The 14567-nt window shown below is 38.6% G+C and overlaps 1 protein-coding gene across 4 annotated transcripts in view; it reads right to left on the reverse strand.

The window, feature by feature from the left end:
- Fam204a (family with sequence similarity 204 member A) overlaps positions 1-13044 on the reverse strand; it is a 28952-nt gene extending 15908 nt beyond the window's left edge. The window contains exons 1-5 of one of the 4 annotated variants that reach the window (XM_021151987.2): positions 12573-13044; positions 7398-7648; positions 6809-6896; positions 6649-6679; positions 6361-6460 (exon numbers count right to left, since the gene is read on the reverse strand). In XM_021151987.2, the coding sequence (XP_021007646.1) occupies positions 6361-6460; positions 6649-6679; positions 6809-6896; positions 7398-7640 (462 nt within the window). In that variant the 5' untranslated portion in view covers positions 7641-7648; positions 12573-13044. The remainder of the gene's footprint in view (positions 1-6360; positions 6461-6648; positions 6680-6808; positions 6897-7397; positions 7649-12572) is intronic. The other 3 variants (XM_021151989.2, XM_021151988.2, XR_003835573.1) reach the window with 3 other exon arrangements.
- Between the last annotated feature and the right edge of the window lie 1523 nt (positions 13045-14567).

The following is a 14567-nucleotide window of genomic DNA, read 5'->3' on the forward strand; positions in this document are numbered from 1 at the left end:
GGGTTCTATGTCCAATAAAGGCAAACTCTATGTACAGTAACTAGCTTGGAGTATCCCCAAATTGCACCCAGTTCCTTCCACACAGGAGGCAGTCACTCAGCCAGTACAGTGCACTCAGGCTGCAGTGCGGTAATCCACGTCTGCATTAACAGTAGATGGAACCAACCTATACTGCAGCCCTGAGAGAATTCCATGACAATTACACGGAGATGATGATGCTCTTACAATCAAACAGGGATCCCACACTGTCATGCTCATACAAATTTACCTGCAACAAATAAAAACTATATTTCTTGGGACTCGACCCATGGCTCAGCAGGTAAGAACACTCGAAACACTTCCAGTGAACCCAAGTTCAGATCCCAACACCAAAGTCAGGTGGCTCACAACTGCCTGGAACTCAAGTTCCAGAGGATCTGACACTTTTTCTGACCTCTGTATCTCTTCAGGGTTCAAGGTTATCTTTACCTTTAGCTCTCAGGAGAGTACAATTAGAAATTTATAGTCTCCATTTAGAACTTCATATTTAATCTATTATGGAAATGAAGTTATTTATTTACAAAATGCTAATACAATAGCATTTACTCCCTTTGCAGAATAGAGATTTCCTCAAATGCCTCTGAGACAGATAAAATAAACATTAATATCAAATTTAATTTTCTTGTACCACAAAGTCTGAGGTCTCAGAAAACCTCAATTCATTGTTTACCCAAGCAATCACCCAGACTAGTTCCACTCTTCCACCTTAGTAACCTGTCTACTAATCCCCCCTTAAGACTGTCACATGTTATACACAGTACCTGTGCTCCCTTCCAGTTATCTAGGCTTCTTGCCTTCCTGTATATAGTGCCCAGAGTAACCTATAGATCCCAAGACCTTCATAAGTCCTCGTACTGAACCATTCTATAGAATCAACTTGTTTATGTTCCTCTGGTACATAGAGCTATAGCTTAGCAATGAATGTCACAAAACTCCTCTATCATAGAAAATCTTATAAATTGTTGAGCTTAAATAAAGATGAACTTTTACCAGGCTGGGGAACATACCTTAGTAGTAATGCCTAGAATAAATAAAACCCTGGGTTTGATCCCTAGCACTGCATTTAATCTAGTATAAAGGTGACACACATTTGTAATCCAAGCATTTGGTAGATATAGAAGTTCAAGGTCCTTGAAGGTGCATTCCATTAATCCCAACAAAGGGAGGCAGAGCTCAAGGCCAGCCTGGTCTCCATAGTCAGTTCCTGTACATTGAGAGAGCTAGTAACAAGATCTTGTCTAAAATAAACAACAAATAAACAAAAGAAGTTGTTTAAGATCCTCCTGGGCTACCTAATAAAGTATAAGGCCAATCTGGGCTTGTCTCAAAATCAAATAAAGGAATCAGTTAAAATTACCAGTCTTCCTTACTCCTACTCAACCAGTCCCCATTCCTCTAAGCATTCAAAAGAAATGTGGTCACAGTCCTGTGTGTTTACTCTTAAGCCTCAGATTCCCAGAGGCAGTAAGATTATTGGCTCAAATGAACAAAATTTATTTCTAGAAATAAAATCCTAAGTTTCTATTACAATTTCAACTTTGTCTCTAATAACAGTTCTTTTTAAAAGATATAACTGATTCTTGCATTTTTTCCTTCTTTCATACAATCTCAATCTCTCTCTCTCTCCCCCTCCCCCCTCCCTCTCTCTGCCTCCCAGTTTTGTTTTCAGACAGGGTCCCACACTGTACCCCATGTTTGTAAAAGTAAAAGTATCTTTTATCCTCCTATAGTAAGTAATTGTCTTCTCAGAGGCTTACTGCCTCCATCTGCTAACCTAGGCCTAGTCCTGGAAGCTTCTAGCCTCCATTTATCTAAGCCTAGAATGCTTTCGGCCTCTGAGATGTACTGCTGAATATGCTAACTCCTTCCTAGTTCTTTCTAAGCTCTGGCTGGCTGGTCAACTCAGTTGTTCTGGCTCAAAACTCCTTTCCACACTGGCTGATTCAAACTGGCTTCTCTCTTGGCCTCTGGCTTTTGCTCTGCTAGGTCTCAAACTAACTGCAGCAATATGTTCTCATCTTTTGGCTCCTTCTCATCCTCTGGCTTGTTCTGTCCCCTCCTGTGTTCTCTCTTCTCAATCTCTCTCTATACATCTGTCCTAATAAAACTGCTTCTTCTCCCTCTTTGCACTGTTCCTTAAGTAGCTTCTCTTTCCTCTCTTCTCGTGAGAGTTTGGGCATATCACATTCTGTCGACTCCTCTAATTTGTCACTCTGTCACTCAATTAGACACTTTCAAATTCTTTCAAGCTTTCAAACCTCCCTTGTTTGGAATTAAAGGTGTGTACTAAGGGTATGTCTGTATTACAAAGGGATTAAAGGTGTGTGCTAAGGACTGAAACACAACACAACCAGAAACAGTTCTTTGGTTTTTTTGTTTGTTTGTTTGTTTTTGTTTTTCAGTAAATAGCACAATCTCAGGGTTCACAAGGTCATCAAATATCTTGAAACACAGGTTGACTGTAAAGTTATTGCACTACTCATGCCTCAGAGGACTGAGTTTATAGGCATCACGTACATATGGTGCCTGGCTTGTACTTATATTTTACTAAAAGTAAAACAGAATAGCTTCTTTGGGCTCTGAAAAAATTTTTATTCTATTTTGTATCTATTAAGAATAAGCATTTCAAATACATTCAAAATTCCTTTACTATACATGCCCATCACCATAAGACCATAAGTTCACAGCACTCAGCCTTGAATGCTGCTGAGAAAGTCAAATGAAGTAAATCTTCCACTCAGGAACTTAGCAATCTAGAGTGAGTCTCTAGTTCTCTCACTGAAATCAATATAAAGCCATGCTCTCTAAACTATTTAGCCAACTGCTGAAATACAGCAACCATCCAGTAAATATTAAATATTGTTCTTATCTCTGATATCAAGATGACTTTCCAGTGAGGTTACAGACTTCAGGGACTTAGAACCTAGACTCAAGAATTCAACTCTAGGATAGTAAGTTATTTCACCAAGCAGGATTTAAGATTCCAAGCTTTTTGGACTTTCAGGAAGAGCCCCAAAGTAGTCCTGACTTACACAGAATCTTCCATACCAGAAGGGAAGCTGGAGCTGTAGGCTACTGCAGTGCCTTACAGTACTCTTGACATTTTTTACTTGAATAAGAATTAAGGATAAAACTCAGAGAACAGAAATGTTTAGGAATGGCAATTTAGCTACAAGTGGAAATTTTACCAAAAGGCATTATGTTGTATAAGACAACAAATGACCTCTAATCAATAAAGCTGTCCTACAGATGTCAAGAATGCATAACAGCAAATGTGTATGTAGGATTTCAGGAGCACTAGGCTTAGGGACTCGCTCTACATGTGCACATGAAGGATTCCTTTTAATATGTGTCTAAAGCTCTTTAAGTCCAACAATATCAGAATGTGTTTTTACATAAATCTAACTCCTAAATATTTATTTGGATAATATATCCAATCTCTAAAGCATAATACAAATAAATTATATTCTTAAATTTGATTATGACTGAATTTAAATATCTAAGAGCAAAATGATACGATTTTTCCATAGAGAAGAGGAAGGAGCAACATATAAATATAAACCTAAGTTATATATTAAGAAGTCACATGTAATGATTTTTTTTATTTTATATATAAGTCATACAAAACTTAGTTAAGTTAAAAACTAAACTTACTTTAGAAAAACTCAGATTGGGGCAAATGACTTAAGTTTAAAGTCTTACATCTTACCTACTATTTGTTTTTAAGCCAAGTAATACTAACCTTCTGCTTCTTCATTTATTTTATGAAGCTAAAACTTGTCCTCCCTATAGAAATCATCACAGGATCATAAAAAAACACTGTGACTCTTACTCCATGAAGTTTTTCCCAAACCCCTGTGCCTGCCTCCCTATGCACTCAAAATAGTCAGGTTTTGATCTAGCCTATGTCCTAGAGTTCCACATAAAGGTCTAAATGGAATAAGCATTCTATCACAAAAAAAAAAAGTTTGAAAAAACCTAAAACCTAATCTATATAACAGCACTTTCCTCTCATGAACAACTTTAAACAAACAAAGACAATAATTCTTTAAAAAAAAAAAAAAGAATGATAAAAGAACCTTTAGTTTTCATGACCAGTGTCCATTTGATATACCCAAACAACTTCAACAATGATGCTAATTAATAAAACTGAGTCAACTACGAAATACTTGAGACATTTATAGTAAGATAAATGAGTACAATTTACTCTTCAGAAATTCCCATGTAAATCTGAAATAATCATGCTTTAATTACATAATTAGTGATATCTATTACATCTGTATTTAATACAAAGAACACTTTAATACAGCATTGAATATTAGGAAGACTATATGTAAAAAAAATTACAAGCGTGTCTACATGGTCTGGCAAGCAGGTGACAGCAGTGTTACAGTACACATTCTGGGCTGAGCATCAGTTTGGCTTGGCAGGACTCCAAGGGAGGGTATGATAGACATGAGATTAAGAAGTTTTGTTTTGCTTTACTATTCTTGAGGGTTGAGTGAAAACAAAATAAAGACTTTCTGGTAACAGATCAGCCTCTGCTCCAGAGAGTAAATGCTAGGCTGGAAATCCATATTTGTTTACACCACACCACGTGTCTGCACAGTCCTCACCAGATTCCTAACTATCTGTTGGACTTACTACATGTATTCAGAGCTTTTATCGTGGTGTCTCCAGTATGGATACTTTGCTTTTACTTTTTTTAAAGTTTATTTATTTTGCTGGTCTCACAGTAGAAACCTCGGCAGGATCCCAAAAGGAAGCATCATGTAAAACCCTGACCCCAACCTAAGGAGTGAGTGCAGACTGCTGGCATGCAATCACAGGCAACTCCCGAGTGGCGCTGAAGTCATTCAGCTGCACTAAATCCTTCCTTTCCTTTCATGTCTGCATTTACTTGTAGAATATTAAGCGCTGGCTAAATATAAGCCTGGCCAATAACAGTTTCCCTGGTTAGAAGACCCATAACATTCCTCGCCAGGTGTCACTTATGCAGAGGACTCTGCAGGAAGAGTCTAAACTTACACAATGGATGCACCTGTGACTACAATCAGACAGACTCACAGCAATTTCTGTGAAACAGAGTTCACACTTTTAACTGCTGTTTTGACAGAAATGCATGTGAGACAAAGTGCTAGGTGCTAAGATGGAGTTCTTCAAATGATAGGTTGAAGAATTCTTGTAACTCCATACAAACTCTAAATTCTACATGAATAAGAGCTAGTCTTATCTAGGCAGTCCTGGGATTATACAACTTCAAACATACGGTAACAACAGAGTTGTTATCACAGCCCCCTTAGTCCTCTAACCCTAGGAGAACCAGATTCTCATGCTTAGACCCTACCAATACTGCCTCCATAGCCTCGAATACCTGTTTTGTTCCTTCAAGGCCTGTCTTCATTTCCAGAGATTAACAACTACAAATACACACCACAAACTCACACTGCTCTGAGCCCCCACCTCATTACAGTCGTTAGTCACTCTGTTCTTGTGTTCTGATTGATTAACACTCCTGCCCCAAAATGAATTCTGAATAGGTCCTACTCTAAATCTTCTCTCCTCCTAACTTTTCTCAATTTTCTAACTAGAATTATTGTGTGTGTCATCACTTGAAAAAAACCTAATAATGCAAGGTAAATACTTTCACATTAAAACTGCAAAGCACTTGCACTTTCTCCATCGTCATCCACACCGTTCTCACTCAGGATCGTTATCTTGTGCTGAGTCTGCTGTTCTCATTCACTTTCACTACATCACCACCTACCTATCCTCCACCACAGTCAGGGAATCTTTAAGCATAAGTTAGACCATGTCACTCTCTAAAGTCCAAGTGCACTGCAAATAAAACCCACTCCCTATGTCTCTGAGGTCCCACCCATGTCTGTTCTACAGTATTATCTTGAGGCTTGAGCTACCCTCCTCCTCCTCCTGACTTCAGTCCAGCCAATCTAACCTTCTCATCGAAAAACAAACAGATCTCACATTAACCCTTCCTCTAGAGTCCTCATCTACATTTGAGTAGCCTCAGATTGGTCATTAGGTAAAGGCTTTCACCACACTCCACCATTTCAGTGAGATGGCCCCTTACAATAGCTTTCTTTCACTACCTAAGGCAAAGGGAGTGAGGCTCTCACAATAATATTTTTACAACTTATACTTTTGAACAGTTTTAAACTAGATAGCTATTTATTAGGTACACAACAGGACATTTTAAGTTTCTAATTATATGAATTAATGAACTAGTATTTTAGGCATAGCTATCAAAAATATGTCCTGTTAGCTAAGGTGGAAAATATAATAAATATAAAAGGTTCTTACCTTCTCAACTTTTTTCTGTTTAACAGGGGGTTCAAATCTATCATTGGCTCCAAAATACTGAGTAAGCTCTTCCCACTGGGTCTCATTTGAGGACTGCTCACTGCAAGAAGATAATTAACTCTATGTACATAAATTATGGCTCTTTTTACTTTGTCTATTTTTAACTGGTTGCAATAATTACACTTCAATGACTACTTCTCATGTCTGATCATTACCAAAGGTAAGTAGTGCAGCAATCTAGAAAATTCTACCACACTGCTGAATAGTAACTACTTAAAATCTACCTACCTGTGAGATTCCTTTTCATTCTTCAATTTGCCTAAAAGGAATTTAGAGTGTCAATACTTAATTATGCAGCTATTATTTCAAAATCATGTTTTAAGAAATTAATTCAATTAATCAACTTAAGAGTTAGCACAACTAACAATCTAAATTTAAAAATAAACACCTTTTTTGGAGCGTTTTCTTTTTTTCTGTCTGAATCTTGGCGTTGAATTTTTCTGTTCAGAATTTTTTTTATGCAATTCTTGAAATTTCTATGTAAAAAGAGAAAAGATGTGTGTGTGTGTGTGTGTGTGAGAGAGAGAGACTGAAGATAAACATACAGTTTAAAAAGGAACAGACGTGTTAAATAAAAATCCTTATGCTCTGCCATTTCTAAAGCCACCAACTAAGGAATTCTGTTCTTGAAATACTTTAGTCCTCACAACTCTCAGCTGAATTGGGGCATTCACTGGTTTTGATATAAGCTGTTTGATAGTGGAGAATGAAGCTCAATAACTCATATAATTAAAGGAAGAAATAAAGAAATAAACTCATTTATCATGTTAGGTAGATAATCCTATGAAGTAGATAATCCTATGAAGGTTTTACTACTTCTACTTATGTAAAATAAAACTAGAATCCAACTAGTATCCAACAGTAGAATCTGTTCTGAGGCCCCTCTACTGTCTGTTGTATCCTAACATACTTTGCCCACAGCACAGAGAGAACACATGAACATGCATACTTTCCTAACCACACAAAGGGAAACCTACATTCCACATGTTTAAGGGAATCCCAGAAGGACACTTCTCATATGCATCTGCATCAGCCTCTGTCTTCGTCTCTGGCTGGCCTGTCGGGAAGTCTGACACTGCTGGCTTCGTACTGCTGCCAGTCTTTCCATCTTCCTGTAAATTAAGTTCTGAAGGTTCTGGGTTCTCTAGTTTGATTTCATCCTCAGAATCTGATTCAACATCACTTTCATTTAGTCCAGGAGGTAACAGCCCACTCCACATCTTTTCTTCTAATAGGAGAAAGGGAAGGATGAATACAAACTCAAATAGTAGCCATGGAAACTATTTTAAAACCACTAACAGATACCACAGGAGACCAATATGTCTGCCAATGACCTAAGGACAGCCAATTTAAACTTTAAAATCTAAAATGGATAAAACAGAACCCTGATTTTCTTAAGTATGGACTATTCTGCCTCTGACACTCAGTAAAGCACTCATGGCTCAAGAATGTCAGTAGAAACTTAAAACAATGTATTTTTAATTTTTTATTTTTTTTGTTCTTTTACTAAGAAAGGGCCTTACTCTAGGCTGGCCAAGAATTCCTGAAGACCCTCCTGCTTCAGCCTCCTAAATGCTGCAATTATACACGTGAAACATCACAATTAATTTAAGGCTTAAAATAGCATGTTTCTCACTGTGCCCACAAAAGAAAGTAAAGGTGGATGCGTCATCTACACTGAAGCATATATAACTTTCAAAAGGCATGTTGTCTAAGAAGCAGGAAAACAAAGAAAAAACTAAGTTGTACATCTGTATTTTAAAAGGTGTAGCAGTATGTGCCAACAAGATGGCTCAGCAAGTAATGGTGCTTGTTGTCATCAGCCCTGACGACCTGAGTTCCACCACACATGGTAGGTGAGAAACAACTGCAAGATGTCTTTTGACCTCTATCTATGTGATATGGCATGGACACCCACACCCATACACATATATAAATGTGAAAAAATATAATTAATAAATACATTTTTAAAAGTGTGGAGGTAAAAGAATATATCCTAGTTTTAAATTTTACAGTTTGGTAAAATTAACTAAATGAAATATAAATCTAAAATTTTAACAAGCATACAGCTCTCTTGAGTAACAATATATGTATTTGGGAAATAAGTTTAACATAGTATTTGGCATTATCTGTATTGCCCAATGGTATAATCATTAAGTTTCATGAAAATGACTTTTAGAATTCATGTAATCATGTGCAAAGATTATCAAAGTTTCATTTGATCTCCATAATATAGCCTATTTTTTCCATACAACTGAGCCCGAATTGGTTGCATTTCTCCTATTTCATCATCAGTGAAGAACAGAAAGCTCTCCTGGGTGTCCTCATTCTCTGCAGGTCACAGGTATCAGGATCTCTGCATTACTCTGAATTACATATTTCTTTTAAGGACCTCCTCAGATTCAAAGAAGCAGTATTTTTGTGTTTTAGGATATGTTAATCAGTATCTGATTTTCTGAAACATTCTCTTGCTTTTTAAGAAGACTCAACTGGACTCCTGACTCCAGTTCCTCTAGAGGAAGAAGTAAATTACTTAACAACCCTGATCCTCAGTTTCTGCATCTGTGGCACAGGATAATCACACTGGTTAGTCTGAGGATTAAATGAGATACAATACTCCACAGCATTCAGGAGGTTCTAGGGGCTCAACGTTTAGTGTTAAAATTAAAGTATAAATAAATAAATAAATAAATTTGAACTCAGCATCAAAAAGAAAAAGAAAAAAACAACTGTTCAGTGGTTCTTGCTATTATTTCTGTGGCCATGAATGCATTTTTATCACTCCTAGTATGGAAGAAGAACCCATATATACCTCTGAAGTTTCTAATATTTGTAGTGTTTCATTTGTCAACTGATACAAATCATGTTCCCACCCTGATCTGCAGTCTGACACGAAGCTCCTCTGAATAACCTTGTGCTTGGCCTTCTGAATAGAGCAGTAAAACAAGAGGCAGACAATCAGACAATGAATGAAACTCAAATATTAATGTTTCTCATTTATAAAGGTTTGCTCTAAACTACAGTGTGTAACTTTCCATCCAGAATTTATGTTCAGCTCAAAGTAGAGACCCCAGATTATATGTGTTTTGACTTATAAAACCTTCATCTCCTCTAAGCTTGGTCTTAGGTTTTAAAAGACAAGATGAATGAAGTCTTGAGATACACTGTGAAATGTGCCAGCGAGGAGAACAGCGTAGCAAAGCATCTGCATCACCTTTAGGTTCGTTATCTAGTTGAGGATGTTAAAACTAACAATTTCAGGCATTTTTAAAGCATGCCTGGGGCCTGCTATAGAAGAACTGCCCATGGCAGTTCACTGCACGCTAGATACTCTCAAGAGTCTAGGAACCAAAGTACACACAGGAGAGAACCAGGAGCTTCACAGACCAGAATCCACACCGCAGCGTGGAAATGTCACTCTGCCTGGGCCTTAGATAGCATGGCAGGCCTCTGTTTGAGCTCATCTGGAGTTTCACAATCTGTATTCTGGGCATTCAAATGTGATTCCCCAAGGAGAGCGGTCTCAGGTACCCTATAGAAGGTATCTTTTCCTCATCAGTTTTCAGGCAGCTACCTAGTTTTCACCGCTTTTTGAACTTTCTCAAAATTACTCTTATTGACTGCTGATAAGGCATTTAATATGCTGATACTGTATTTTCCTGGTTTGACAGTTTCTTAAATGGACCTGAAGAAAGAGGAAAAGTTAAAAGATCCTCCAAATCCATACTACAAAACTCAAATAAGGTTTGTTTGTTTGCTTTTTAACTCAGTCCCTTAAAATCTTTAGCCACATATCAGTTTCCCATGATACTGAGGGACGGGGTGGCCCAAAACAAAAGGAAAACAAAAACAGATGTAAGGGAAATTAAGGTATCTGCTGATAAACACAGGTAAACTGCTGGTAACGAGCCTGCCCAACACATCAGTCCAGTTAAGCAGCAGCTCAACTATAAACTAGCCAATATGGAGAGGCTAACTGGTAATTTCTGCCTTGGGCTCCTGTTTGAAGACACTGTCTTTCCGCATATACATGTCATTCATACATTTTCCAATTGGCGTCATATCTGGCCTCCTGTTACTCCTGTTTGAGATTCTCAGAAGGGCGATTAATTCTTTGAAGTGTCTCTTTCATTCCTTTCAGGTTATATGTCTTTAAAAATCCTAGATTAGTCTCTGAGAATATTCACTCAGCCATTCTAAAAAGATGTGGAATACCAGACAAACAGAAACTCAATTCTATGTAGATTACAGCCAGGCCCATAGCACAGAAAATGAATTAACTTGTAAGCTTTCAGTTTTTAGCCTGTAACCCAGTATTTAATTTAATCATATCCTCCAGGAAGATGTAAATGAGCCACATTCCTTCCTTTTTTCTCAAGTTTGAAATATCACTTCTTCATTTCCAACACTTCACCATTGCAGTTAGGATTTTTTCCATGTACAAACTATTTTGTGGACAACGTGGGACATATCTCCTAGTTCTGGGCAGACATCATTTGCTATGAACTGAATTTCTAAGTCTAAATAAAAAGGGCTTTCTTTCACCCTCGTAAAACAACCACAACCATTACTGAGCAGACTCTGGCAGAAAGCAATGCATTTAGAACAAAGTGGTTCAGCACCTGGTAATCTATGTATTCTTAAGAAGTTTTATAATGAAAGTACTGAAAGTCACTAAGCTAATTATCAATATTTAAAAAAAAAAAATCCAGTATTTTACTTTCCCCCTGGTAGCACAGTATCATCTACCTTTAGGTAAGAAACCCTAAATCCAGTAAAGCATATTCTTTACCTGTTACCAGAGATGTTGACTATATACCTCATTCTCTAAAAAAATAAATAAATAAATAAAAAGGATTTAGTAAATACCATCTTTTCAGATACAGAAACTATAGAGATAAAAAAAAAATACCAATTATAAAAGTTCTAGTTTGTGTCAGATCTGTAAATGACTAGTTATAGAGGTAAAAATAGTCTTGAAAGTCAGATGACTTCCATCCTTAGCAGGCCATTGTATTTGCCTGGGTCTCCATTCTTGCTAAGCTCTAAAATGAAGGTATGGTCAGATACCAGTGCGATGGTCTCACACACACCTTTAAAATGTTTATGATCTTAATGGCCTCAGAGTCCTAAATGAACAGAGCTGCCTTACTCTTTGATAAATATAAACGCAGGTTCTCTCCTCTACCTCACCAGATGATCAGTTTTCAGAGGCTCTGCACAGGGGCCACTGAAAAAGGGCAGGAAACCAAGTTACAACAAAAGACAGACAAGCAGCAGGAGAAAACCAAGGCAGACCTGTCACACACCGCACACAAACCAAGAGGCAGGCACTGATCTTCATCACAACACGCATTAGAAACTAACAGCAACCCTTTCTACAACTGGCCAAAATCGCTGTGATCCAGTTACGCCTGACAGCTTTAAATTATGAACTTTTTTAGAGGGCAAAGTTGGTGGCGAATTCTTGGAGACAAAGATTTGGGAGACAGGCCAAATCTAGGCAAATTTTACTAATAATTTTTTCTGCGCTTTTTGCATATGAAAAATGGGGAGATATTATACTAAGTAGCACACTGAAAGTCACATTTAGAGATTTGAGAAATGAATTTCTAGACCGCAAAACTGGTTACAAGCGATACCCAAAGAAAGGATAAAATCTGCGCATCCAACAAATTTTCTGCCTCTACTATGCCAGAATTTAAACTGCATTTCCATCAAGTGGCTGTCTTATGTATTCGATTTTAAATAATCACAAACATCTAAATTTAATCCTATTTGTAAAATAATTATAACTGCCATCCTCTAACCTATAAGAACATAATAAATAGTTCCTGAACTTTGGAACTAGTTAACTGACACACTTTTAGGCTTAAGATTATCAACATTAATGTAAATGTCTTACTTATTGTTAGGAAATGTGTTCCTTTTTCTTAAAACGACACAGAAAACCCGAGGAGAGTCAGGGGCCTCAGTTCAGATATACTCCAAATAAATTATTTTTGTATTTTTTTTAATCTTAAGGATGGGTGAGTTTGAATTAAAACAATGTTTACAGCCAAGGCTTGGAACCCACTTTTCCTCGGGACCCTCTCTAACTTGTGTGGAAAGATTTTAAACCACACAATCCATGCCACAGTACAAATACTTACAAAGTTCAAGACTGAGAGGGTGGCTCTGAAAGGCACACCCCTTCCCGCACCGACAACCTGGAACTCCGCGGCACTCACCGGGTGGGAGGCCGCACCACCTTCAGCTCTCCAGCCGCGTCAGAACTCGCATCGGGACACCGGCGGGGCGGCGAGCCGCGAGCCTCGCTCTGGTCAGCCGCAGTTGCTGTGTGGACACGGCGAGTGCCCGCTTCCGCGCTCCTCGCTGGCCCGGGACCTCACGACGCCCCCGGAGCCCAGCGGCGCCCGCCCGAACCCAGGGTTTTCCAAGCCCGCTTCGGCAGATCTGCGAGGACGAGCCGCCCCGACTCCTGCGCCGCCCACCCTGCCTCGGAACACAGCCCGACAGGCCGCCGCGAATCCTGCCGCCAAGTCGCGCCTCGCGAAGCCGAACTTACCAAGCAGGAAACAGCGGCTCGGCGGCCATCTTAGAACCCCGCCAACATCGTGCCTTTTGATTGGCTCGGGCGGATCAGCCAATCGGCTGCGGCCGTTCTGGCTCTATGGTCGCCTAGGGAACAGCCTGGCTTGCCTTAGCTCCTCTGCTAGGAAGATGTTGTTGGGGTTTTGTTTTTGTTTTTTTGTTTGTTTGTTTGTTAGTTTGTTTTTCTCCTTTTCCTCACTTTGACCGAGCGATTTTTTTTTTTAAAAAGCTTTGTCCTTTCCTCGTTCCTTTCCTATGCTGGTGAACTTGGCTAAAGAAAATGCTGACTTCGATGCTCACCTGAGTTCAATGGAGAACTGTAGATGATCTCTTCAAGGAAGGCTTTGCTTCCTTCGCTTCCTCGCCACCCCCCTTCCCCCGCCTTTCCTATCTTTTTGCGTATATTTGAGTGTCCACTGTGTTCCAGGCCTCATGCAATTCTCAACCAGATTCCAGTTCTCCAGGGACTTCCCAGTCTGGTTGACTGAATCAAATCCAGCTAAGCACCCCCTACTCAGAAGTTTATTTACCAGGCTGGCATAGTGTATAGGTCCTGATGAGGGGTTTACGGGCGTGTAAATGAGGAAAAGAGCAGAAATTTTCACCATGTGAAAACAGTAAATCCAGGCGATGATACGGGGATGAAGTAGGACCACTTCAGAAATGCTTCCATTTTCTGAAGTACTGTTCTGTAATCAGATTATGTTTCTATTTTCTTGTGATGGTTATATAAGACACTACAGGGCTGAGAGATAGCTCAGTGAGAACCTAAGTTCATTCCATCCTCAGAATCCGTATTTTAAAAGCCAGGCATGGCAGCCAGCACTGAGGATGCAGACAGGCAGACTAGCCTACGAGGCAAGCTCTAGGCCAGTGACCACAAAAGACAGGTGGGCATCCCCTAAGGAACTACACTTGGGAGTTGTCTTCTGACCTCTATGCACATGCATCAGAACACATATATGGCATATGCACATACAAAATACAAAGCCTTGAACAAAGTTAAAAAAAACATGAAAAATTAAACTTTGCAGAATTGATTTGAACAAACAGTTGTTTCATGAATAGAGGAGTACTCTGGCCCAGTCAAAGTTCAGAGTGTTCCATCAGTGAGCAAGCAATCTTTGTAAATTAAAAAAGGTAAAAAGAAACTGATATAATAGTGTGGTTGGTCATATCTTAGTATTTACCTTATAAAAACATGGTGTGATCAGCTGTCATACTGACTGGCTAAAAGTCAACTGCTATGACTGACTAAGACTCAGCAACACGTTATAAGAATACTAACATACTCTTTAGTGAAGCTGTAGTTCAAGCTATTTAGTTTCTCAAAGCAAGGAGTTGGTTGTAGGCCAAACAATGCACACATTGCTTAACTTACAGTAATTTTCACTTATTCACATTATGAACAAGAACCTTTTAAAATATTGTGATGTACAAAATTCTTGCCTCTATTCAATAATGTGAATGGATTAATCATTATTACATATTTAATCCTAATATTTAAACATACATTATACCCATGCATTGTCCAATAACTTCTGGAAGATATG

This window comes from Mus caroli, chromosome 19, assembly GCF_900094665.2.
Source record: "Mus caroli chromosome 19, CAROLI_EIJ_v1.1, whole genome shotgun sequence".
Lineage (NCBI taxonomy): Eukaryota > Metazoa > Chordata > Mammalia > Rodentia > Muridae > Mus > Mus caroli.